Source organism: Malania oleifera, chromosome 6, assembly GCF_029873635.1.
Source record: "Malania oleifera isolate guangnan ecotype guangnan chromosome 6, ASM2987363v1, whole genome shotgun sequence".
Lineage (NCBI taxonomy): Eukaryota > Viridiplantae > Streptophyta > Magnoliopsida > Santalales > Ximeniaceae > Malania > Malania oleifera.
The window spans coordinates 22,184,640-22,211,235 of record NC_080422.1 but is presented as its reverse complement, the minus strand read 5'-3'; the positions used below and the strand labels follow the sequence as shown (position 1 = coordinate 22,211,235).

The window sequence follows — 26,596 nt, the reverse complement described above, 5'->3', positions numbered from 1 at the left end:
TGTGTGGCATATAAGTAATACTGAATTGTGATGTTTTGTGATTTGAATATATGAAATGATGAATTATGTTTTATCAACATGTATTTTACTGGGAAGTGATGGAATATGAAATATGAATATAGAAATGTTTTCTATGATAAATGGGGAAATATGAAATGATGATATGTTTTATTGAGAAATGTGGAAATTCGCGAAATGAGATATATATACCATTATGAGAATGAAATGTGTATTGAAAAGATGAGAAAGAAACAGAAAATGATGAGAATATTGAAATGTGATATATACTATTTATTATGAGATGAGATATGAATATTGAAAGTGAATATGAAAATGTGAATATTGCAATGTGAATACTGCAATGTGAATGTTGAATTGTGAATACTGAAATGTGAATATAAAAAGGTGAATATTGCAATGTGAATACTGCAATGTGAATGTTGAAATGTGAATATTGGAATGTGAATATTGCAATGTGAATACTGCAATGAGAATACTGAAATGTGAATAACGAAATGTGGAAATGAGAACCATGATGGACGGTTGTTGATAAAGTGCACGGTACCGTTGCTAGTGAGGTGTTAGTGTAGCCACACGGTCTTGTGGAGAGTGTGGTATGACAGTCGATTGAACCAGTGAGAAGGGTAGTTTTGCCCCCTGGGTCTAGACTAGGGATAGGCAGGCCAATCGTATTATAGACGGACAGGTAGAGTTCTTATATTGATCTAACCGGGTAGGCCAACCGCGGTTTAGATCCAACCTTTGGGCCGCACAACCTTGACCATGAGGGGAAGCATGGCATGGAGAATATCCTCAGGGCAGCCATGAGTTATAGACGACACATGGATTGGTTACTGAGGACACTCATGAGCTAGATGTGAAATGGAAATGAGAAATGAAAGAATGTGAATTTAATAACATAAATAATCAGGGCGAAGTAAAACTCTCCACCTGAGGGCTTACTGAGTAAGGTGAGTGCCCTGATAAGTATCAGTTGCAGTCTCACCCGAATTATTCGAGTAAGGTTACAAACGATATCAGAGCAGAGGGGAGCTACATGTATGGGCGTGTAATCTCCCCTATCCTCAGGTACTTTTGCTGATTAATATGGGTTGCATGTGAATGAGTTTGAAAAATGGTATTAAAGCTTATAAAAGCTTATGTTTTATATTTATATGATTATGAGTATAATTGGTATATTTTTATCAAATGGAATTAACATTGAAATGGGTATATTATGATATAACGTAACTCATACTACCACACACTTTAAATAATTTATTCCGTCTTACTGAGATGTGTCTCACCCAAATATCTAAATATTTTAGGGAACCGTGACAGACCAAGAGATAGAACTTCGGGATAGAGAGGAGATGGTACCCTGATAGACAAGGTGAGTGTTTTGAGCTAGGGATGTATGTTTCCCCTAGAGTTTTTGGTTGATTTTTGGGGATGTGTTGGATATGTGTGTGTGTATATATATATATATATATATATATATATGGATGGTTAGAATTCTGGTTATTTGTATTTTAAATGGTTTATAAATATTTTAAATGGCTGTTTGTATGACTGTTTACCTGGTATCCACTTCGGGTTGGGTTGTGTTGATATGGTATTAGAGTTGTGTCGTGCCAAGTGTTGGATTAATATTTATTATTTACTGGAGATGAAAAAAAAATGGTATGAAAATCGGGGCATCACAGTTCTTACTGCTGTATATCTCATAAATAGAATGCCTAATAAGGTTTTAAGCTTTGAAACACCTTTTGATGTTTTTCATAAGTTTTATCCAACAAATCAGCTTTCTTCTTCTTTACCACTAAAGATATTTGGTTGTACTGCTTTTGTTAATATTTGTAGTCATAATCGAGGAAAACTTGAACCCCGAGTGACAAAAGGTGTGTTTGTTGGTTATGCTCCCACTCAAAAGGGGTATAAATGTTTTGCATCCATTTCCAAAAGAAATGTTTGTTACCATGGATGTTACATTCTTTGAATTACATCCCTATTTTTCGCCTCATCTTTAAGAAAAGGGGCGGGGGGGGGGGGGGGGGACCAAAACAAAGAGTTGGTTGTGTTTCATGACTTTTTCCAAACTAAAGACAGTGTTTCATGACTTTTTCCAAACTAAAGACTCGCAAAATGATCCTTCTCCAACTTTGATTATTCAACCTGATAATCCAAGCTTTATTATACCCAGAAGAAAGTGAGTTGAGTTTTTTAGATACTAAAAAGGCATGTCTTCCTACAGTGCCATCTCATGATGTTCATGATCCTATAGTGAATAACAAAGGAGAAACAGAAAAAAAAACACCGCAGCGTTTGTACCATGTGACATTGTCTACTCGTGACAGAGGACAACTCGAAAGAAAGGGTCTTCCAATCCTTTACACTGTTCAGAATCCGTAAACCTTCTAGGTAATGTCCTCATTGAGCCTTTACCTCATGCTCAGTCCATTTCATCTTCAAGTTCTGAGCCCTCTAGTTTTGAACCTGAGTCTGGTTCCAATCTTTAGTTCGATGATTCTGAACTTCCCATTGCTGTTCGGAAGAGTGTGAGGTCTTGCACCCAATATTCATTGTCCAATTATGTGTCATATGAAAATCTCTCGCCTGCTTTTTGTGCTTTTACCTCACAATTGTCTTGTATGGAGATTCCTAATACTGTGCAAGATGCTCCGAAAGTTCTTGAGTGGAAGGAGGCCGTCTTCGAGGAGATGAAAGCTCTTGAAAAAAATGGCATGTGGGAGTTAGTTGATCTACCAAGAGGAAAGACAACTGTAGGGTGCAAATTGTTGTTTACAGTCAAGTATAAATCTGATGGTATCTAGAACGGTATAAAGCTTGACTGGTCGCCAAGGGATTCACTCACAACTATGGCATTGACTACTTGGAGACATTCGCCCCAGTTGCAAAGCTAAACTTTGTAAGAGTTCTTTTGTCACTTGCAGCTAATCATGACTGGCCTTTGCAATAGTTGGACGTAAAAAATGCATTTCTTAATGGAGACCTGGAGGAAGAAGTGTACATGGATGCACCTCCAGGATTTGGTGAAAAGTTTGGCACAAAGATGTGTAAACTGAAGAAGTCCTTATATGAGTTAAAATAGTCACCAAGAGCTTGGTTTGAGAAATTCACTCAGTTTGTTAAAAGTTAGGGTTATACTCAAGGGCAAGGTGATCATACGATGTTTATAAGACATTCACAGGATGGGAAGATAGCGATACTAATTGTGTATGTGGACGATATAATTCTCACTGGAGATGATGTACTTGAGATGAACCGATTGAAGACTTCCCTCTCATCAACATTTGAGATCAAGGGCATAGGATCTTTGAGTTATTTCCTTGGAATGGAGTTTGTTGGTCGAAGAAAGGGATTGTTGTCTCCCAACAGAAGTATGTCCTTGACCTCTTTAAGGAAACTGGGATGAGCGGTTGTAGGCTAGCAAACACTCCAATAGATCCCAATCAGAAACTTGGAGATGACATGGAAGGTGATCTAGTGAATACAACTCGGTATCAAAAGTTGGTGTGAAAGTTAATTTACTTATCACATACATGACTCAATATTGCTTTTGCTGTGAGTTTGGTAAGCCAATGTATGCATTCACCCTACGAGAAACATCTTGAAGCAGTTTATCGGATTCTCAGATACTTGAAAAAGTACACCAGACTAGGGTTTACTCTTCCAGAAGACCACATGGTAGAACATACAGACACACACTGATGCAGATTGGGCAGGCTCTGTTATTGACAAGAGATCCATGTTAGGATATTGTACTTATGTCTAAGGAAATATGGTCACATGGCGAAGCAAGAAACAAAATGTGGTTGCAAGGAGTAGTGCCGAGGCAGAATATAGGGTTATGGCTACGGAGTTTGTGAGATGCTATGGCTGAAGAGAATTCTTGAAGAGTTGTGGATGATGGTGAACATGCCAACAAAGTTGTATTGTGACAACAAAGCTGCCATAAGTATTGCTCAAAATCCAGTACAACATGATCACACGAAGCATGTAGAGATTGACAGACACTTCATAAAAGAGAAGATTGATGGTAGAACTGTTTGCATGCCTTTTGTTCCTACTACTCAACAAATAGTTGATATCTTCACCAAATGATTTTTCAGACCTAGTTTTGAGCTCTTTGTAAGCAAGTTGGGCATGATAGTTATCTACGCTCCAACTTGAGAGAGGGGGGGGGGGGGTGTCGAATATCTAGGGAATAAATTAGGAAATTCTATTTTTTTGAATAAAAATTGAAATTACTATTTCATATTCTAGTAGTTTTAGTTTCCTGTTTTCTAGCCTAGAGATCTGCTGATTTGATTTGTTGATTTTGTGGCCTTCCTAATTTGGTGGTCTTCCTCTATTCTTTATCTTGTAATCATGTCTCTTGAAAGTCAATAAGAATGGTTATTCTTCTTCTAAAAAATCCTTCAAAACCAAGTACTTTTTTTTTTTTCTCTTCCTTCCAAAGCCCCAAAACTATACCAATATGAAATCATAAGTGATCTTCAAAGCCTCCCAGTCCTCATCATCACTGGAAAGCAAATTATTCTAGAGTGTGCTCTTGCGACCTCACAATGTAGGAATAAATGACAATTAGTCTCCCTTTCTTTGCCACACATCAAGCAGATGTCAGGGAGCATTATAAGGCCTCCTAATCTGAAGCAAGTAAATATATTAACCCTATTGAGACCCAATGTCCATATGAAAGCTTGAATTTTAAAAGGAACAGCTGCCTTCCTCACTACTATAATTAGATGAAAAGGACTAGGAATAATAGGTTTGGTTAGATGAACCAAAAAAAGACTCTAAAGAGAATGAACTTGAAGAGTCCCCAATCCAAAGGCTACTATCCTCCCTGGTTTTGGGAATTGATGAATTTAGAACGCTTAACTGGTAAGTGAGCTCGTCTATCTATTTCTCATTGAGACTCCTTTAAGAATGGAAGTCCCAAGACAAAAGACCCCTCTTAGAAGAATGGAATTTAGAAATAGGAGCATCATGCACAGATGAAAGTCTATGCAATTGGGGCACAAAGTATTCCAACGAAGTCTCACCCACCCAAATATCTTCCCAAAGCGAACCCTATTTCCAACGTCAATAGAAAAAACAAATGAGTGGAAAGAAAAAACCAAAAACGTAAGAGACAACTTTCCAAGGGCATGCATGAGAACGAATTCCACTCCCTTGGTATCCATTCATTCCTATGAGTATCATACTTATTCTTTATACTTTGTGCCATAAGGAACCATACTAAGGGGAATCTCCATAACAATTTGCCTACTAAAGAATTGTTTTTAGAAATCAAACTACTAGTTCCTAGACCTCCTACAGGTTTTGGACCAAATTATTGAAGGCATGTAATCTAGGTTAGAACAATGGAGAAAAGCTTTAGAATCTAAGGGTTTCAAGATACATAAAAAAGTAAGTATATATCAATTATCAGCTGCACTTTTTGTAATTTATAGAAAGGAAAATGCAGGAAAAGTTGAACTTTTTTGTTAAGAAACACATACGAGCATCACATTCTGTTACCTTGGATTGTTGAAGCAAGTAGAGGTGGGAATTGAAGAATACATGATGCATAGAGTTAAAGCAAGTTGGCTTGAATTGAAAAGTGACCTGGATGCTACTCGATCATCAAATACATTTAACTTAAAAAGGAAAGTTTATGGGACAGCTATAAGACCAGTCATGTTATATGAAAAGCAATATTCCATGCTATTGATGGGCTCTTATATCAAATTCAAACCTAAGCAACAAAGAGATTTATTAATTTTGGGACCATTTCAAGTAAAAAATTGAACTATCTGTGTTAAAACGACATGATTAATTATTAGTTACCAAAATTGTAATAATATCTCTTTAACATTTTAGATGTTTCACATTTGCTTTGAACTTAAAATTCAAATGCAATTTTATATAATTAAAGACTTAGATTTGTGGGAAAACGTGTTTAATGACTTGTATTCTATACGTGTATAGTTAGCTATTTTAGGAAATTTTGTAACAGCCTGTATTCCTAGAATTAGGCTGATTAGGTTAGTTTCCTATTCTGTTAGAATATCCCATAAATCATGGGATCTGATATAACCTAGTTAATTTTCCTTTTTTTGCTGCTAGGGTTGATGTTTATAGCTAACGTTTTGTGTATTATTCGTATGAATGAAGAAAATTCTTCCACGAAGTGTTTCTCAGTTTGTGTCATGGTATCAGAGCCTAAAGCTCTTTTCTGGGATTAAAAACCACTTAACACAGGCCTTCATTACCGAGACCATACTGCTGCTTCTTTGTACCCTGTTTTACCCTGTTTTTTAGTTCAAAAACAGAGTATTTTTGCACTTTTTCTGTTCAGCCTTCATTGCTGAAATTTCTAAGAGCAGTGTCCGTTCTTATTTCTACCTTTGCCAGCCTTCATTGCTGGTGGTTTCCGTTTCGAGTGATCGGCCTTAATCACCCAGAGATTATTGTCCGTGCAAAATATCCAGGCAGCATATAGGCTGAACGAAAAAAACTACCTCAAATGGTCTCAACTTGTCCGCGCCATGCTGAAGGGAAAGGGAAAGATCAGGCATCTCATGAATATGGGGCCGAAACCAGGAGATCCTCATTTTGAAGCATGGGATAAAGAAGATTCCATGATTATGGCGTGGCTGTGGAATTCTATGATTCTTGAGATTAGTGACACATGTATGTTCTCGGCTACTGCCAAGGATATTTGGGATGTGATTCAACAGACATACTCAAAAGCTAGAGATGTGGCTCAAGTATATGAGGTGAAGGTGAAGACGGTTGCAGCAAAACAAGGGAGTAAATTTGTTATTGAATATGCCAACCAATTGAAATCTTTGTGGCAAGAACTTGATCATTATAGAGAAATAAAGACTAAGTGTCCTGAAGATGCCACTGTTCTAAAGTATTTCATCGAGCAAGATAGAGTCTATGATTTTCTTGTTGGACTTAATCCAAAATTTGATCAAGTGAGGATTCAAATTCTTGGCAAGCAGGAAGTTCCGTGTTTTAATGAGGTGGTGGCACTGATTTGAGGCGAGGAGTGTAGAAGAGGTCTAATGCTTGAACCACAGAACACGGACAGCTCGGCTATGGTGGCTAGTGGTGGCAATAATTCAGTCACAAATGTGGAACGAGCATCAATTTTTGAAAATGGGAGACCTAGTCAGCCAAAAGCCTATAACCGTGATTACAAGAACAACTTGTGGTGCACTTATTGTAAGAAGGCACGACATACTCATGAACAATGTTGGAAACTTCATGGAAAACCTCCAAGCCAAGAGTGGGGACAGAAAGGTGAGCAGCCAAGGAACAATGGTCAGGCTCATGTTGCGGCGGTACAACAAAATGAAGCAGCACCGCAGGAGTTAGGCGGTCTCAACCAAGAAGAGGTCGAGAGGGTGAGATCTCTTATTGGCAATCTTGACAAACCTTCAAGTACTTGCTTATTGGCATATTCAGGCGAGTTTCCTACCTCTATTGGATTAAATGTCTTGAGTGAAACCGTTGCTAACTCCTGGGTCATGGACCATGGACTCAGGAGCTACCGACCATATGGCCCACTCACTGAATGGTTTTTTCACATATTTGCCATGCCTGAGCAGTAGGAAAATAGCCACAACCGATGGTTCCTTGACTACTATAGCAGGTGTAGGAGATGTCAAAATGTTCTCCACGTTCCTAGATTATCTACAAACCTTGTCTCTATTCAAAAACTCACTCAAGATTTACGTTGCAATGTGGTTTTTCTCATCGTTATTGTGTATTTCAAGACGAGGATTTGGGGAGGATGATTGGACATGCTAGAAAACGGGATGGACTCTACTACCTCGAAGCACTGAGTCAGTCAAGCATTACCAACGGCAAATTATCTCACTCTTTTGTTTTTGAGCATTTTTCGTCCAATAAAGAGAAAGTTTGGCTTCACCATCACTGACTTGGACATCCATCATTTAGAGTCATTAAAATTCTGTTTACTTCTTTATTTAAAGGTTTGAATGTTGAGAATTTTCATTGTGAAGTGTGTGAACTTGCTTAACACAAACGTGTATCTTTTCCAGTTAGTAATAAAAGAAGTTCTATTCCTTTTTATCTCATTTATAGTGATATTTGGGGTCCTTCTAATGTTCCTAATGTTTCTAGGGCACGATGGTTTGTGTCATTCATTGATGATTGTACTCGTGTTACTTGGCTTTTCTCGCTCAAACATAAATCCGATATCAGTACTGTTCTCCCAAATTTTTGTTCTATGGTTAAAAATAAATTTGGGGTCGATATCAAAAGGTTTAGATTGGATAATGCTAGGGATTATTTCAATCAAGTCCTAACTCCATACTTTCAAAAGGAAGGGATAGTAAACGAGTCATCTTGTGTCAATACCCCACAGCAAAATGGCGTAGCATATAGGAAAAATGGTCACCTTCTTGAGTCAACCCAAGCTTTCATGTTCCAGAAAAATGCACCTAAATCCTTTTGGGGGGAAGCATTTCTTACAACTGCTCATCTTATAAATTGTTTGCCTTCCAGAGTCTTGGGATTCAAAAGTTCAATGGAAATGCTCTCAACATTCTATCCTTACCTACACACTACAAATAATCTTGTCCCTAGGATATACGGGTGCGTGTCATTTGTTCATATTCATAGTCAAAGTAGGGGAAAGCTAGATCCGAGGGCGTTAAAATGCGTCTTTGTGGGTTATTCTTCGACTCAGAAGGGGTATAAATGTTATCATCCTCCATCTAGGAAGATCTATGTCTCAGCAAATGTTACTTTCAATGAACAAGAGTCCTATTTCACCACTCCTTATCTTAAGGGTGAGAGTTCAACAATGGAAGATAAGGATAGGGAGGATAGTGATGTTTTACTTGATTTGCTGTCAATTCCCGTATCTAAACCAGTTTCTTGTTCCCTTGTGCCAAATCCTGTGTTTGAGTTCGTGTCTGAGACTCTGCCAAATCCTGTGCCAAATCATATGTCCAAATCTGTGCCCGAAATTCCCCAAAAAAAAATTGATTCTGCTATTGAGAATGTGAGATTTGGCAAAGTGTTTTCAAGGAGGAAGGTGGCTGCCCCTGAATCTGTGCCAGTCTGAGACACCAACTCGGATCCTAAGAATGAGGTAACAATTTCTAACTACCCTTCATTGCGAGTTGAACCGAACCTCAGGTTAATGACCAAGATCTTCCCATTGCTGTTAGAAAAGGAACTAGAGAGTGCACAAAACAAACTTTATATCCTCTCTCACATTTCTCGTCCTTCAAAATTTTTTGACCATCCTATAGATCTTTCCTTGTTAGCTTAAACACCATTGTCATCCCTACCACCTTATTTGAGGCCTTATCCAATGAGAAATGGAAACAAGTTATGAATGTGGAGATGGATTCATTGGAAAAAAACAAAACCTGGGAGTTGGTGAAATTGCCGGCAGGAAAGATACTCGTGGGGTGTAAATGGGTTTACACTGTGAAGTATAGAGTAGATGGATCAATAGAGAGATACAAGGCAAGGTTAGTGGCCAAGGGTTATACTCAAACCTATGGAATTGACTACCTAGAGAATTTTGCTCCAGTTGCGAAAATGAACACTGTTAGAATCTTGTTGTCTCTTGCAGCTAATTATGGTTGGGACTTGCAGCAATTTGATGTCAAGAATGCATTTTTGCATGGAGAGCTAGACTAAGAAATTTATATGGAAGTCCCGCTAGGTTATGGGAATAATATGGCTGCTTATACTGTGTGCAAGTTAAAGAAAGCTTTGTACGGTCTTAAACAATTGCCACGGGCATGGTTTGGAAGGTTTGTAAGAATTATGATGGCCATGGGATATAGACAAAGCCAAGGGGATCATACATTGTTCGTTAAACACTCACCTTCAGAGGGAGTCATAGCCCTCTTGATATATGTTGATGATATAATAGTGACAGGGGATGATGATAACGAGCGACCGATTTTGAGTCAGTGTTTGGCTAAGGAGTTTGAGATCAAGGCGTTAGGGAGGCTGAAATATTTTCTTGGGATCGAGGTGGCTCACTTTAGACACAACATTTTTATATCTCAGTAGAAGTATGTTACGGATCTCCTCAAAGAAACCGGCAAGATAGTGTGCAATCCAGCAAGTACTCCAATAGATCCTAACCTTAGACTTGGAAAAAAAGAGGAGGATGCTGTAGTAGATAGAGAAATGTACCAACACCTGGTAGGAAGACTCATTTATTTGTCTTACAAACGACCGGATATAGCTTGTGCAGTGAGTGTGATTAGTCAATGTATGCATAGCCTGAAAGAAGTTCATCTGCAGGCAGCTCACCGAGTATTACAATACCTCAAAGGGACACTAGGAAAAGGTATTTTGTTTAAAAGGAACGGAAGCTTGGTTCTTGAGGTATACACGAATGTCAATTATGCTGGGTCGATTGTGGACAGGAGATCGACCTCTGGATATTGCACCTTTCTTAGTGGAAATCTTGTGATGTGGAGGAGTAAGAAACAAAATGTGGTGGCTCGGTCTAGTGCGGAGGCAGAATTATGAGCAATGGCTTAGGGTGTATGTGAACTACTTTGGTTGAAGATTATCTTAGAAGACATGAAGATTAAGTGGGATAGTATGATGAGACTATTGTGATAATAAGTCCGCAATCAACATAGCTCATAATCTGGTATAGCATGATTGAACAAAGCACATTGAAATTGTTAGACACTTCATCGAAGAAAAGTTGGAGAGTGGATTGATTTGTACACCTTATGTGTCTACACATGGCCAACTTGCTGATGCACTTACCAAGGGGTTAAGTAATTCAGTGTTTCAGAGTATTGTATCCAAGTTGGGAATGGAAAATACCTATTCGTCAGCTTGAGGGGGAGTGTGGGAAAATGTGTTTAATGACTTGTATTCTATACGTGTATAGTTAGCTATTTAAGGAAATTTTGTAACAGCCTGTATTCCTATAATTATGCTGATTTGGTTAGTTTCCTATTTTTTTAGAATATCCCATAAATCATGGGATCTGATATAAACTAGTTAATTTTCCTTTCTCTACTGCTAGGGTTGATGTATATAGCTAACGTTTTGTGTATTATTCGTATGAATTAAGAAAATTCTTCTACAAAGTGTTTCTCAGTTTGTGTCAAGATTCACTCACGAAGTGCAGTATTCTATTTCAGAATTTCCAAAAACCAATAACATGCATTTGCATAATCTAACCATGCATGTGTATGCATACAATTATGTGCGAGATATTGCAAGTCAAACCTACTTACCATTTAATAAATCATAATCCACATATAAGCTTTTTTTTCTTCTTTATGACTATCAAATAATTGCAATTGAATAAATAATCTATTAGAAAAAGATATATCCCAAATAAAAATGATTTTCAATTTACTGTGGAGACTCTTGTGTTTAGCTTCTTTTTTTTTTTCCCTTAAATAATTATTTTGCAAGGTTTTTGGTGTTTGGGAGGGTAGAGCCAAGCTTTAGAGAGTGAATAAGATACTATTTAGCTTTTAATGAGAGTGCAAGGATTAGAATTTGGAGGCTTTTTAAGCCAACAAATTATTTGAAATGCATATGATAATGATAATGACAATATCAATCTTTGAAACTCAAGCCAAGTAAGGCACTAGTGAGGAGGAGCAAGCTGGTTATTGTTGCTGGTACTAGGGGTGTACAAAAAATACCGGAAAACCGAAAATCAGACCGAAACTGAACCTTTTAACATGTCAGTTCGGTTTTTTGGTTTCGGTTTAACAATTCTAAAAACCTGATTTTTGGTTTTGATTACACAAAAAAAATGAAAAACGAAAAAAACCTAATTATGTATTTATCTAAAAATTTTGCCCTACTTATAACTCTTAATTTATTAATTTTACTACCCCCAATTATTTAATAAATTTTATTCATTATAATAATATATAAAAATATTTAATTATGGCAGAAAAGGTGGAGGGATTAGAACCCTTTATGCATGAGGATGAGAGGTTTTGTCCCATAGATGACCTATGTGGGATGGACCTTGGTTGAAATCATGTTCATGGAAGCATGCAGAGAGGCACATACTCTCACTCTCGCACAACACCCCCCCCCCCCACCCGGCGGCGGCGGCAGGGGGGCGACCCTAAGCCTAGCCATTGCCTAAGGCACACACTACACCCTCACTTTCACTCTCACACACACAATCCTGAAAGTCGAGGTGTGATCCCAAGAGGGGGGAGGGGTGAATTGGGTATTTAAAAATTATGTGCAGAAGCTTAATTAATCTTAACTATTATGATTTTCACGGGTACTCTAACCTCTTAATAACCGCAGTATTCTTAGCAAATAATTGTATTAAATTATCAATATATGTATGTTTTGAATATAAACAAGTTTCTGCTACGATTCAACAAGTGTTCAAACTACACAATATTAACACTATTCACAGAAAATTAATATTAATATAAATATTCTTAACTACACAATATTAACAACATTCACAGCGGATCAACATCAATATAAATATTTGTTTAAACATGAAAGAGTTAGGGAAGAGAGTGATACCGAATTTTTACGAGGTTCAGCGATTAGTGCCTACATAGGCGGAGAAGCCTCTCTCTTTTAGTAGGCGGAGAAGCCTTTTACAAACCCTCATTCAATAAGCAGAGTTGCCTCTCTCCTTTACTTAGGTGGAGTTACCTCTCTTCTTTACTTAGGCGCGGAGTAGCCTCACTCCTTCACTAGGCATAGTCGCCTCTCTCCTTCAATAGGTGGAGAAACCTCTCAAGCAAAAATCTCCTTTTGCTTGTTCAACGATTCAATTCCAGAACTGTTAGGATACAAAGAAGTAGTAACAGTAGAGTTGTACAAATAGAAACTCTCCGAATAGAGTAGATACGTACACAATCAAAGCTCTAATACACTCTTAGAAGAAGATTGCAACGAAGCTTGAAGTGTTAAGCTAAGGTTTTCTGATTTTTGAAAAGCAATAAGCTTGAAAATATGAACACATAAAGGCTTTCAGCAAGAACAGCACTAATCACAATTGATGTTCAATAATTTGTGTAATCTCTTGTCTAAAACACGTTTAGGGTTATCTATTTATATCTTCTTTTGAATTATAGTTGTGCGTGTTTTAATGACTTAATATTTGGAAATCTCAAAGATTTTTTGCAGTTGCAAAACTTATCGTGAGCGCTTTGGTCGACTGAACTGAATGTTCGGTTGCTTGAACCAATTAAATAAGGAATTTCAAAATTGACAGTAGCCATTTGGTTGACTGAACTCTAAGGTTTGGTCACCCGAATAGAGTCATTCGGTTGACTGATTCCTGAGGTTGGGTCGCCTGAACCAACTGTGTGTGGAACTTAGAAATGGCAGTAGCCATTTGGTCGCCTGAACTCCCTGATGCTAGACTAGTGTTCAAACTCTGCTTTCGGTTGACTGAGCACATTGCCTCAGGTGCCTGAAAACCCTGAAATACATATTCCTTTATATTTTTCATTCCAAAAAGGGTTTTAACCTTTTGAAATAATTTTTGGACTTGTAAAAATATTTTCCAAGAATTTAAAAGGTATCTAGGATCCAATTAAGTAACCTAAGAGCTTCGTAACAAAATTCAAATGAGGCGTACTTACATGAATTCCTAATTGAAATTACATAATCAAAAATTCACGTCTTCATGTCTTTAAGCTTGATCTTCATATAAGCTTTATGTCAACAGCCATATATAATTGTCGTGTATGTTTCATGGCTTTCCATTTTACATTTTCATTGTGCTTTAAGATCTTAATACTTGTAACACACTTAATGGCACAATTAGATGCCTTGGTTTGTCATTATCAAAATGAGATTAAGCCTTGTTAGGCCAACAATACCACACCCCTCCCCCTCCCCCTCCACCCCCAAAAGCCCAGCCATTGCTCAGTGACCCAGTCCTAGCGTTCACCCTTCACCATTCCCCCTAATTCCCTCGTCCCACATCAGCTGGCCATTACTTTTGCTGGAACCTTCACCACCTATAAAGTCAGACTTCCTCTCCCCCTCATCTGCATTCCACTTGGGATGCATGAAAACTGATTCACATGCTTGGCCCGCTCAAATTAATGCCCATTTAACAATTCTAAATTGGGCCTAAGTAATAATATTTTGGGAAGATTTATTTTGGTTACTAACCGAAAGCCGGACCGAAGAACCGTTATTTATTTTAAACCGAACTGTCGGTTTACGGCTTGGTAACGGTTTTCAAATATGGGAACCGATATGCTTTGGTTCGTTGTTTTGTAAACCCGAACCGGAAAAAACTGAGTACACCCATAGTTGGTACTAGAAGAGGTAAGGATATACCTAAATTAACTTGGAACGAGGTAGTGAGGAAGGGTTTAACAGCTGTTAGTTAGTATAGGAAAACACACTCAATTGTGTGAATTGGTGGAAAAGGATTCATATAGCCGACCTGCATAGTGGGACTTGAGCTGGTTGTTGTTCTTGTTTTTTTATTATTACTATTATTATGAACACGATTATAGATAGATCATGAAGTGGTGGTGAAAGTGACTTCTCAAAAGAAACCCGAAGATTAGGAGGTAGAATCTTTCTCGAATTTCTATACTCTTGTATAAGAATATGGCTGATGCAAATAGGGAGGATGAATGATGAAGTTAGATGGAGGCTGTTTTGAAAGGAAAGGTTTAAAGTAGATCCATATTATAAAGAGGCAGCAAAGAAAGGCAGGATCAATGGGCAGCCAGACTTCCCTTGGAAGGCAGTTTGGAAGCCTGGAGGCCTTGCGAAGTACGAGGTAACTTTCTTGGCTTTGGAAGCAGGCCGGGAGAAAATTTTGACCCTAGGCAATCTTCAAAAGAGGGGAAAATTTCTGGTGAACAAGTATTTTAGGCTGAAAGCCTGAAACTGTGTTAAATAGTCTTCTTCTTAGTTATGATGACTAAAGAGTTTTGGGATGCGACTCTCGGTATCTTGGGTCTCTTGTGGGTGATTGCTGAATGGGTTTCTAGGATAGGGTGCTGTGGGCTTGGTTGGGACTTGGGTGTAAAGTGTACAGAAACTGGAAAATTGTTAGCTTAATCCTTCTCCCTAAATTTTGGGTTGTGTCATGTGTGGAAGGGAAATAAATAAGAATATATTGAAGGATAGGAAGAGTCCATTTTCCTTGGTGAAACTAAAAGGGCAAATGATTGAAAATTTTGAATTTTTGGTTTTCTGAGTTATCATGTTAATATGTTAACATACAGTCCCTGTTAGAGCTAGTTAATTTTTCAGTCATGTGAATTGTTTTTGTACATGGTGCGGCACCACTTTGATGCTCTTTAATGCTACTATTTACTTCTTTACTGATAAAATAAGAGATTTAAATTTTTAATACTATTGCAAAATTAAACTTTTGGGTCATACAACAAAAATTTAGGAAACAGTAATTTAAGAAGAAGACTAGAAATCAAGGAATTAGAAAATTAAAGAGGGATTAGCACTCTAAATTTTTTTAATTGGCTTAGAAAAACATCATAATAAGATATCTAAGGACGTTCTATGGTAGGTTTTAGAAAAGAAAGGAGTATGTAGTAGGTATGTAGAGGTCGTAAAGAATATGTGCATGGCCAATGTTAGACCTATATGAGAGGAAACTACAAATTTTCCAATCACAATATTTGTATATTATGGTTCTCATTGGAATCCGTACAATTTTTTACTGCTCATGAATGAACTTACATATTTAAGATGTGGTTTTAGGGTGTACATCTTTTGCGAATTATATTTTCTTGCTGATGAAACTATAAAAAGGGCTGTAATCTAAGTTAGAACAATGTAGAAAAGTTTTAGAATCTTTGTCCCGTTTGGTTAAGGTTTCAGATACAGGTTTTTGGAATGTTTTTCAAATATACTATTTTAATAGAAACTATTTAATGATAATGTGTTCCAGATTTTTTTTTATTTTTTTATTTTACTGAAATGACATGTTTTCAAATCTCCCTGGATGGGGCAGCGATTTTTATTAAATCTTGCTGGACCATCTTGTGAGATTTGCATGGGTCAAAGGTTAAATCTGGCTGGTTGAAGTTGGGAGATTTGCCAATGAAATCTTGCTGGTTGAAGTTCGGAGATTTGCTTCTTGTTTGTCAACACAGCATTTTGGGTTGTTGTAGGCCAGTGGCTATTTGTCCATGGGTTTGGCAACCATGATGCTGTTGTAGTTTAAGGTCCAGAGAAGGTAGGTGACATGTGGAGATGGGGATGGGTTGGCGCCATGGCAATGGCAACCTCAGAGACGAGGTTACAGACACTGGGGATGATGCGGTCGGCGAGGATTTCAAGCCAGAGAGGAGGAGCGCAGGAGCAAAATTCAGAGCTGTAGCCTCCCCAAATTCAGAAGCTGCAGCATTGAAGACTTTGATGCCTCAATGAAACAGAGTTAACTGATCCTAGCTCCCCAAAAATCTGGTCAATGAGCCATTTCTTGCTAACAAGATAGACTCGCACGAAAATCTTCATAGCCCGCACTCATCTCTTAATCTTAGAATTTAAACTAGCCCACTCCATCCCCGGACATCTTCAATGCTCCACTTCTCCATCTCAAGAATGTAGAGGCACTCACTCAAGGCACCTTTTTGTACACAAATAAAAGCCTGAGAGCATTCCTGATCATAATTGGAAAGTGGAAACAAACATCAAATTTACAATGTATTTGAGTTCAGGCATCACATCTGGCAGGAACAAATCAATGGTGAATTCCTGTGAGCCTCTATTGACAGACTCTCTCATGTCCACCAAATCATCCTCAAAAGAGACAATCAAGCCCTTATCTGTAATGTCCACTTCACTTGAACGGAAAGACATGTGCTTAGGCTCAAAGACTTGTTGTTCTGGACAAGAATGTACCCAAACTCTTCCTCCAGCCTTGCAATTGCCAGAAGGAAGCTGTAGCTTTGGTGGCTCCGGTGTCTCCTTCAAGGCTTCTGGAGAATTTTGCTCCTGTGCTCCTCTCTGGCTTGAAATCCTTGCTGGCCGCAACGTCCCCAGTGTCTATGACCTTGTCTCCAAGGTTGCTATCGCCATGGTCTCCAGCCCTACCCATCCCTGTTTCTACACATTGCATACCTTCTCCACCCACCAAAGTATGGCAGCATCGCTGTCGCCAAAGCCATGGACAAAGCTGCTAGCCTGTAACAGCCTGAAATGCTGTGTTGCCAAACAAGAAGCAAATCTCCAAACTTCAAACAGCAAGATTTAGTTGGCAAATCTCCCAACTTCAACTAGTGAGATTTAGTTGCCACTTTGACCCATGCAAATCTTGCAGGTGGTCCTACGAGATTAAATTATTTTTAAAGAATTTTGATTAAAATAATATTAGTTTTGGAAAACACTCGTGGTTCTTGTATCTGGAAACGCAGGATATAAAGAGTACATAAAATTCATGTGGTTAAAGTTTTCAAAAGATCATTTCTGGAAACCTATCTGAGAAAATACAGGTTTTTAGGTAACAAATTTAAGGTGTTTCCTGGGTTTTGGAACACATTTCTTCCAAATACAATGAAAATACAAGGTGTGGATTATAATGCACTCTTTAATAATAATAATAATAATTTTATTATTATTATTATTGTTATCGTTATTTTATTAACAAATTGGCACTTAGATCAACCTTAACCAAACAACGTTCGTGTTTTCATTTGTAGGAACAATTTCAAAAATAATTAACCAATTGTGTTTTTGTGTGTAAAAATACATGATACAATCCCTTGTTTTCATTTAAAACAACAATACAGAAGCTCCTTTTTGTATATTTAACCAAACAGATCCTAATGGTTTCATGATACATAAAAGTAAAATAGATAATGTCAATTGCAATTTTCCTAATTCTAGATGGGAAAATGAAGAAAAAGTTGAATGGGAGGATATCTTTTGCTTCCTGTTCCTTTTTTCCCTTTTTATTTTTTTCTTGACTGTACTCCTTTCTTTCTTTGATACAATTCTTTGTTTCCAATCAAAAAATAATGAAAAGAGAAGTTGAATTTGTTGGTTAAAAAATACCTAGGAGCATTACATTCTATTACCTAGGATTGCTGATGCAAGTAGAGGCGAAAATTGAAGAATATGTGATGCATAGAATTAAATCAAGTTGGCTAAAATGGACAAGTCACCTTGATACTACTTGACCATCAAATTACATTTAAACTTGAACAGGAAATTTTATAGGATCGGTGTAAGATCAGCCATATTGTATGAGCAAGCAATATCCTGTGCTATGCATGCGGTCTTGTTTCAAATTCAAACCTAAGCAACAAAGAGATTTATTGATGAACCATTTCTTTAAAAAACAAAAAAAAGGAAAAAAGAAGATAAACTATTTGTGTTAAACCACATGATCAATTTTTAGCTACAAAAATTCGAACATACCTTTTAACTTTTTAGACATTTTTTGTGTGCTTTGCACTTAAAAAAAAAAAAAAAAAAACTTCAAATGGAATTTTAAATGATTCAATACTAACATCTACTCACAAAATGAAGTATTCTATTTCAGTTTTTCCAAAAACCAATACCATGTATTTGCATAATCTCTAGCCATGCATGTGTATGCATGTGCTTGCACACAGGCTATTGTACATTAAACCTATTTTCCATTTAATAAATCATACTCCACAAAACAAACATTTTTTCTGCTTTGAGACAAGCAAATATTGCGATTGAATAAATAATCTGCGCGAATGAACATACACTGTCTTTTCATTTCTTCCGAAAAAAATTCCCAAATTAAAATAATGAGTGATTGGCAGAAATATGCGTGCCCTTTACTAGCAAAGAAAATCTTTTTAAAGACAATTCAGAATATCTTATTAGTCCACCTTAATTTGTTCAATTTATTTAATCTTTTCAAAGATAAGGCCTTGCTTAGGAAGTAAAATTTACAGAAAGTGTGATTGTAATGAGAATGTTAAAATGGATGATGGGCTGAGTTCTAAAAGATAAAGCAAGAAAAGAAGTGATATCAAACTACGGTTGGAAAGACTGGGAGCGGAAAAATAGCATTTTGAATGATTTGATAGGGTTGAACAGACTAGAGGAGTGTGGTTTGTTCAGAGAGGAAGATACAGAAAAGAGGTCACCTTTGTAATGAGTTGGAATTGCTTTTGTTAAGGGAAGAAAGAGTTGGTGTAAAAATTCTAGGTTTCATTGGGCTAAGGGGATTGCAGTTCTAGATTGTTTCATAGGGTAGCTAATGGGAAGACAAGGAAGAGCTTAATTAAGAGTTGGACTTAGATTCAGGAAGAAGTGGTGACGGATCAATGCAGATTGGTTTGGGGATTACTAATTTCTATAAAATGCTTTACACTGACGATTGCAAGAATAGGGTGACTTGGAGGGGCTCAATTGGAAACCCACTAGGGAAGAGACTGCTAATTGGTTAGAAAGGCGATTTGGAGATCAGAAGGGCTGTGTTTGATATGGATAGGGACAAAGCTCTGGGACCAGACAATTTCTCTATTGCTTTTTTGCAAAACAGCTGGGAAGTGTTGAAAGCATGGTTTTAAATCGCGGTAGCAGGTAGCGTAACGTAACGGTAACGGGTGTAACGGGAAGCAAGAGTAGCGGATGTTACATAACGGGAAGCGGGTGTAACGGCCGTGAATTTTTTTGAAGCACGCACAACCTTGTGCATATTAGCGTACTTGCATGTTTTAAACTTTTAGCCATTCTTAGAAAGGGTTTTAGTGTATTTTGGACCCTTTAGTTCGAGTAACTAAGTTATTTGGTAAGGGCAACAAGTTTACATTTGTTTTAAACCATCATTGATAGAAAATTACACGTGTGCGCGTATTTATACTTCTCATTGTTCTTATCTGTGATAAATTCTTATGTGTGCTAAATGAATTAATAAAATAAAATACATTATACACTCCATTAATCTATTAGACACATAAGACATACGAATAATATAAATATAAAATAGCTAGAAAAGAAAGAAGGTTGAAGTTGAAAAATAAAGAACATAAATATCACATTACTAATATTATTAAAAAAAAAAATTTCCTAACAAGTTAGTGTTTTGAAATTGTTAATTAATGCATCTATTGTGAGTATTTAAAGAAATAGTAAATTTTGCATCATTGTCATCCTCATTATAATCTTTTCCCCTTCTTGCGACTTGGTATATTGAGAATGATATATGAAAGAGAGAGAAAAAGTGAGAAAAAAAAGTAAAAAATAAAATATTTTTTTGGTGTAACAGTCCTGTAGCGGTTACGTAATGGCCGTAGCGGCCTTTACGTAACGGTCGCGGTCCGTAACGGCCGCTACGGCCGTGATTTTTCTTCCCACCGATTTCACGGTGTCTAACGGTATCAGTAACCCAAAAAACCTTTACGTAACGGCATTACGTAACGGTCGCGACCTTTATTTAAAACCATGGTTGAAAGATGATGCGATGAGATATTTTGGGAATTTCATAGGAATAGAGCATTGTGTATTGTATAAGAGCATTAACTGTACTTTCATTGCTCTCATTCTTAAAAAGGAGAGGTCTAGGAAAGCAAAGGATTTGAGGCCCTCTAGTTACTAGCATCTAGAAGATCCTCACTAAGGTCATGTTAAGGAGACTCAAGGAGGTGTTTGGGGAACCATTTCTTGGGCCTAGCCTAGTTTTGTCTGAGACAAATTTTAGATGCAATCTTGGTAGCTAATGGTTTGTTGATGACATTAAGAGGAAAGATAAAAAGGGCATTATCTTTAAATTTGACTTCGAGAAAGCTTATGACATGGCCAATTGGGGTTTCTTGGATAAGGTGTTGGTTAAAAGGGGTTCTGGGACTTTATGGCATAAATGTACTTAGAGGATGCCTTAGTTCAGCCAATATGTCGGTGACTGTCAACAGTCAGCCCAGGGATTGCTTTGGGGTTTCCAAGGGTTTTTGACGAAGGGATTCGTTATCTACTTTCTTGTTTACATTGGTGATGGATGGTTTGAGTAGGCTTGTGCTTTGTGCTCAGGATCTAGGTGTGATTAGGGCTTTGGTAGTTGGTAGGGAGGAGGTGAAGGTGTCTCATTTTCAATTCGTGGATGATACTATTTTCTACTAAAAAAATAGTATGGAGAAATTTCGTGAGGTCCTTACCTTAGCATTTTTATAAATATTTCAGGTTTGAAAATAAATTTGGCTAAGAGTGGGGATTAGTAGGCATTAATTTGAGTAATAGGGAAATAGAAGGTTTTAGATCTCTAGCAGGGTGCATTATATTGGCCTGGCCCATCTCTTTTCTTGGCCTTCCTCTTGGGGTGACCCTTTTGTCTTTCTGGAACCCAGTGACTGAAACGGTAGGGGAAACATTGGAGGGGTGGAAGGAGGCTTATCACTCCTTGGGAGGTAAGATTACCCTCATTAATCCTTTTCTTTCTAATATTCTCATTCATTTATTTTTTATCTTTATTTAAAATCCCATGAAAGTGGTTGGGTGCTTGGAGAAGCTTATGAAAGATTTCTTGTGGTCCAGTTATGTGGAGGACAAAAAGGATAACCTTGCTAGCTGCGAGGTGGTCAGGAGACCAAAGTCAGGGGGTGGGGGTGAGCCTCAGTAATGTGGTTTCTAAGAACATTACCTTAATAGGCAAAATGGTCATGGAGATTCCCCTTAGAGTCTTACTCCTTCTGTCTCAAGGTAATTAAGAGCAAGTATGGCATTGATAGGAATGGGTGGGATACTAGGGGGGGTGGCATTGTTACTCATGCGAGCCCTTGGAAATTTGTTTCAGGGGTTACGTTATTTTTTTCCCTTCATTTGTTTCACTGTTGGCATTGCTGATAGGGTTTGTTTATGGGAGGATATTTGTGCAGGTGAGTCTTTGTTGGAATTTTTAGTGCCTTGTTGGTATAGATTATCTTCCATCCGCAATGCACCTATTTCAAAATTTTTTTTCTTCTAAGGGGTTTTTGTGTCATGGGACAAACTTTTTCAGGAGTTCCAACAAAAGAGAGGTAGATGAACTTAACTGCGTGTTGGGTGTTCTAAATTCTTTCAATCCTAATGGGAGGGGGTAATGCTAGGCTTTGGGTTGGGGACTCCTAAGGGTCTTTTTCTTCAAAATATTTTTTCATCTGCCTTACAAATTATCTAAATCCCAGCTCATTGCATTTGGATGAATTTGTGTGGAAGGCTGTAGTCTTTTTTAAGATTCAGGCTTTCATTTGGGCTTTGGTTCTCTATAGGGTTAACACGAATGACTTACTTCAGACTAGGAGGCCTCACTAGGCTCTCAGGCCAGATGTATGCATGATGTGTCATGAGGAGAATGAGATCAATTGCCATTTATTTTTGCATTTTGGGGTGGCAAGTTTTTTATGGAACCACCTGTTCTCCTGCTTTGACGGGGTTTGAGTGGCACTGCAGACTATTCATGAATTTATAGCGGTGCAGTTTTGGGGTTTTGAAATTAACAGAAAAAATAGAAGTTTTGGAATTGTGCAGTTTTTGCTACGTCGTGGACACCTTCGCTTGAAAGGAATGTTAGGATTTTCAAGACCAGAAAACTCCCCTGAGTTTAATGTGGGCGAAAGCTACGTTTTTTGCTTCCTTTTTGAGCTCACTTTTTTGGTGTTTTTGAGGGTCTCTCACTATCCGATATTAGGAACTGGAAGGCAGCATTGATGCAAATATTTTGCATTTTTAACTTCTGTTTTTGTTCTTATGGAGGACACCTTATCATCCTCCTCTTAATTGTTCTTGTTCTTGTTTTACTGAAAATTTTGTTATCAGAAAAAAAAAGAAAAAAAGGATAAGCAAGAAATGAACACATCTATAGTAGACTAAGAGTAGCCCTTGTAAAAGATAAAATGAAGGCAAGGCAATTGGGATGGTTTGGACACTGGTAATATAGACAAGGTAGCACACTAGTGAGTAAGGGTGATTTAACTAACATTAATGGCTAATAGGCTACATGATGATTACACTTATCAGGACTTGCATGGAGGTAAGAGAAAAAATGATTAACCCAACTTTTAGAGGATGTGAAGAGTGCAGATTGCTTTTAAAACTCATAATGTAGTTGCGCAAGCTATGATATTAGCATCATATTTTTTCTCTTTAAAGAACAGGCAATTCAATATGTCAAGTTGGATTTTCATGAAGAAAATTTTCTGTATGTTTTGTGTATGATTAATGTTTTGTTTGTTTATTTAATTTCTCTAGTGACTATATTCTCATCTCCTCTCCTCAATGGCAAGTTTGTTCCAAATGCTCAAAGATTATTGGATTCTTTGTCTTTGTGCTCCTTCTGCAGTGGTTTATGTATTTGGTTGGAACAAAATGCGAGAACTTGGGGGCAGGCAATTTCCTAAACTGATGTTGTAGGGCAGTTTTCTCATATTTTGGTCAGCTACTGCTGGATATTTGGTAGGAGTGTCTTTGACCGATATGCAGAGAGATTGGAAGGATTTTTACCTTTTTCTAATTTTCCTCCACATACATGCTTCTTTTTTTATTAAATCTCTTCTTAGAAAAAAGGGGAACCTTATATTAGCAGCTAAGTACCAGGTTATCAATTTTTCATGAGTGCAGATAATTGTTTTGGAAGATACAAAAGAGTATATTAGTTATGCACCAAAAAAAGAGACTGAAGCACAAGATAGACGTCCTTTTGATCTTCTGGTATGATAATACATGGGAAAGGACAAAGTATAAATGATGTATTGCTATATGATAAACATTTTATTATAATAATACAATTTAACAATTCTTCTAATGCAGGTGATTCTGAATCCAAAGCTTAGAAGAAAGGGCAACAAAACAGCACTATTTTTTGAAGGGTGTTTGAGGTAAGATGTGGCTAATATCTTTTTAACATGGAATTCTTCTTAAGTATGAAGTACAGTAATCTGTGTGTCTTTATTAATCCAATATTCCTTCTATGCCATATGGTGTTGAAACTTGATCCAGTGATTATTAACATTAGTACCTAGGTCAGCCATCAGTTTTATCTCTAACACCAGATAAAGTAGCTAGATTATACTTGGTACTTTCTAAATTCTGAGGTTTTAGCTCTCTAGCAATGACATCTAAAAGATGGGTTTAATTAAAAAGAGTGAATGCATTCACCCTATATTTGGAATGACTTTGGATTTGAAGTTGTATTGGATTTGGATGAGATGTAATATAAAATTATATTGAAATTTATTAAGTCCACTCAAATCCAAATCTGAGGTCCGAAATCTATGCTCCCAAACGCAGCGTCAATATTTCATTTAAATTTTTTAGATGAAACTTAGTTAGCAGCACAATTTGTTCATTCTATATTTTTTGTTTCATTTTGAAAAGATATAGTGACTTTGTATGTTTAGTTTTTTAAACTTATTCTGATAATATGGACCTTAACACTGATATTGTTAATGCCAAAGCTTTGCACTTTGCAACAGTAATTTCTCTTTTGGTAATTCAAATCTATTTTTTTTTTCTTCCCTCTTTTGTGCTCAATTTTAACTCAAGTAGCTGGATTACTTCAGAAAATTCAGGTTGTCAGCAGCTGAAAGGATTGTAAAAATTTTATAATTTTGAGTTCTCATTTTATTTTATAGGTACAGCATACTCCCCATTGGGGAGAAAATGACCAAAAGCTGAAAAGGAGCTCTAGTAAAACATTTAAACCATTTGACATAAGCAGGAGAAATTGATATTCAATTTTATTTAGAGACAGATACTGAAAAATCACTTGTGCTGCTTGGGTAATAAATTTTGCAAAACGGACATTGCTGAACGACATGATCTCATAATGGCATTTATTTTGGGTACAATATGAGGTTGGTTCATCTTGTCTTAACATATCACTTAAAAATCCCTCTTTCATCACATCATAGAATTTTTTCCAGCATCCAAAGAAATTACTTTTGCATTCTTTGTAGTATTTTCTGGTCCATCGTCATTCCTCTTAATTATTGAGTCCGTTCTAGTGAATAGACTTGCATCTTGCAAAACTGGCTAGAAAAATGGAATGGTTTCATGTCCATTGGGTCTTTACATGCTATTAAATGTGTGGGTGGAGAGGCAAGTCTAGCTTCTACTCTGTTGTTGAAATTGCACGAGTTGTGTTCCATATGGTAATGAATCATTAGTGAAGCAATTATCAATTGTGCTTATTCTATCAATTGTGTTTATGGTCAATTATAGATGCTTCTATTATTTTTTAAGTACAAATTTTATCTGCATTATTTTTGCAGTGTTGGTGGATTCAGAGCGGTGGTGGAGCGATCCCTTGAGGTTGAGGTTACAGGTTTGGGTCGTGATGGTAAGCCCATCAAAGTAGATGCTTCAGGCTGGCAAGCACGCATATTACAGCATGAGTGTGATCATTTGGATGGAGTTGTCTATGTTGACAAGATGGTTCCAAGAACATTTCGAACCGTGAAGAACTTGGACTTACCACTTGCCGTTGGATGCCCAAAGCTTGGTGTTCAAGGGTAATTCTTCTTGCAGCATTTGAACATATTGGAAGTTGGCATTCTTTTCTTCAAAATTGCTGGGAGTTTTGTATTCATTTTTTCTCTATTCCTGTATCTGTTAATGAGATGTAAGAAAGTTTTGAAATTAATGGATATTTGAGTGGGTTTCAAAACCCACTATTAGCAATACCAAGATTTGCTTTGAACAAACGATTGAAGAGACAACATAAAGTTTTATTACAACAATCGGACAACAATCTGTCCAATTATACACTCAATAGATGAGTTTCAAGGGCGAAAGGATAACAAATATAAAAAACAAAAGAGGACACAACTTGCAGTTGAAATGTGTGTTTTGCTTCGATTGGAGAGCCCCCAGGGGGGGGGGGGTGGGGTTTAATTATAGTCTTTGGTCTGTGGAAGAAACACATGGGCGGCTCACCTATCACGGTAGGTGGCGGTGGCTCACCTATCATGGTCACCGTTCACACTGGTGACTGTCATTCACCAATCTTGGCGGTGGCTCACCTGCCATGGTCATTGTTTACACTGGTGGTTGTCATTCACCAATTGCGGTTGCCGTTCATACTCGTAGTTGTCGCTCACCTACTGTGCCCACCGTTCACATTAGATAGGTCATACAGTCTCGGACTCCGTTGTTTGGGGGCAGTGCCCCCAATATCCCCCACCGATAGCTTTGCCATCAAAGGAACGTCTTTTGTCTTCATAATATCATTATGGTCTACCACTTCGACCTCATCTGAGCCATATGTCAGGTAAGTGTATCAATCAACTCGTGGGAGGTGCCTTTGAGAGATGTATAGAAAAGTTGTTTCGCATTGAAAAGTTAAGAAAAGAAAGATGAGTTTATTAGTATTCTTAGGAGTGAGCATAATTTGAGGAAACCCAAATTAACTAATCGAAATTGGTCTGTTTAGTTTGGTTAAGAACACAAGATCGGTTGATTCGGTTATGATTTTACAAAGTTCGGTTAATTGGTTAATTGGTTAATAGGTTCGGTTAAGAGGAATGTGAATTCGGTTAACCAAAATAATCAATTTAATAATTAATTAAAATTTAAATATAAATTAGTATATGATAATTTGTTAATAAGTTAATTAGTATATACTAATTTATTAATATATTAATTTGTTAATATGTTAATT

At 37.2% G+C, this 26,596-nt stretch overlaps 1 protein-coding gene across 2 annotated transcripts in view; it reads left to right on the top strand.

Annotated features, from left to right (window-relative positions):
* Positions 1-25,640, top strand: part of LOC131157199 (peptide deformylase 1A, chloroplastic) — a 36,194-nt gene extending 10,554 nt beyond the window's left edge. Inside the window, exons 2-4 of one of the 2 annotated variants that reach the window (XM_058111175.1) lie at positions 23,557-23,646; positions 23,746-23,813; positions 25,209-25,640. In XM_058111175.1, coding sequence (XP_057967158.1) covers positions 23,557-23,646; positions 23,746-23,813; positions 25,209-25,452 — 402 coding nt within the window. In that variant the 3' untranslated portion in view covers positions 25,453-25,640. The remainder of the gene's footprint in view (positions 1-23,556; positions 23,647-23,745; positions 23,814-25,208) is intronic. The other variant, XM_058111176.1, reaches the window with a different exon arrangement.
* The last annotated feature ends 956 nt before the right edge of the window (positions 25,641-26,596 follow it).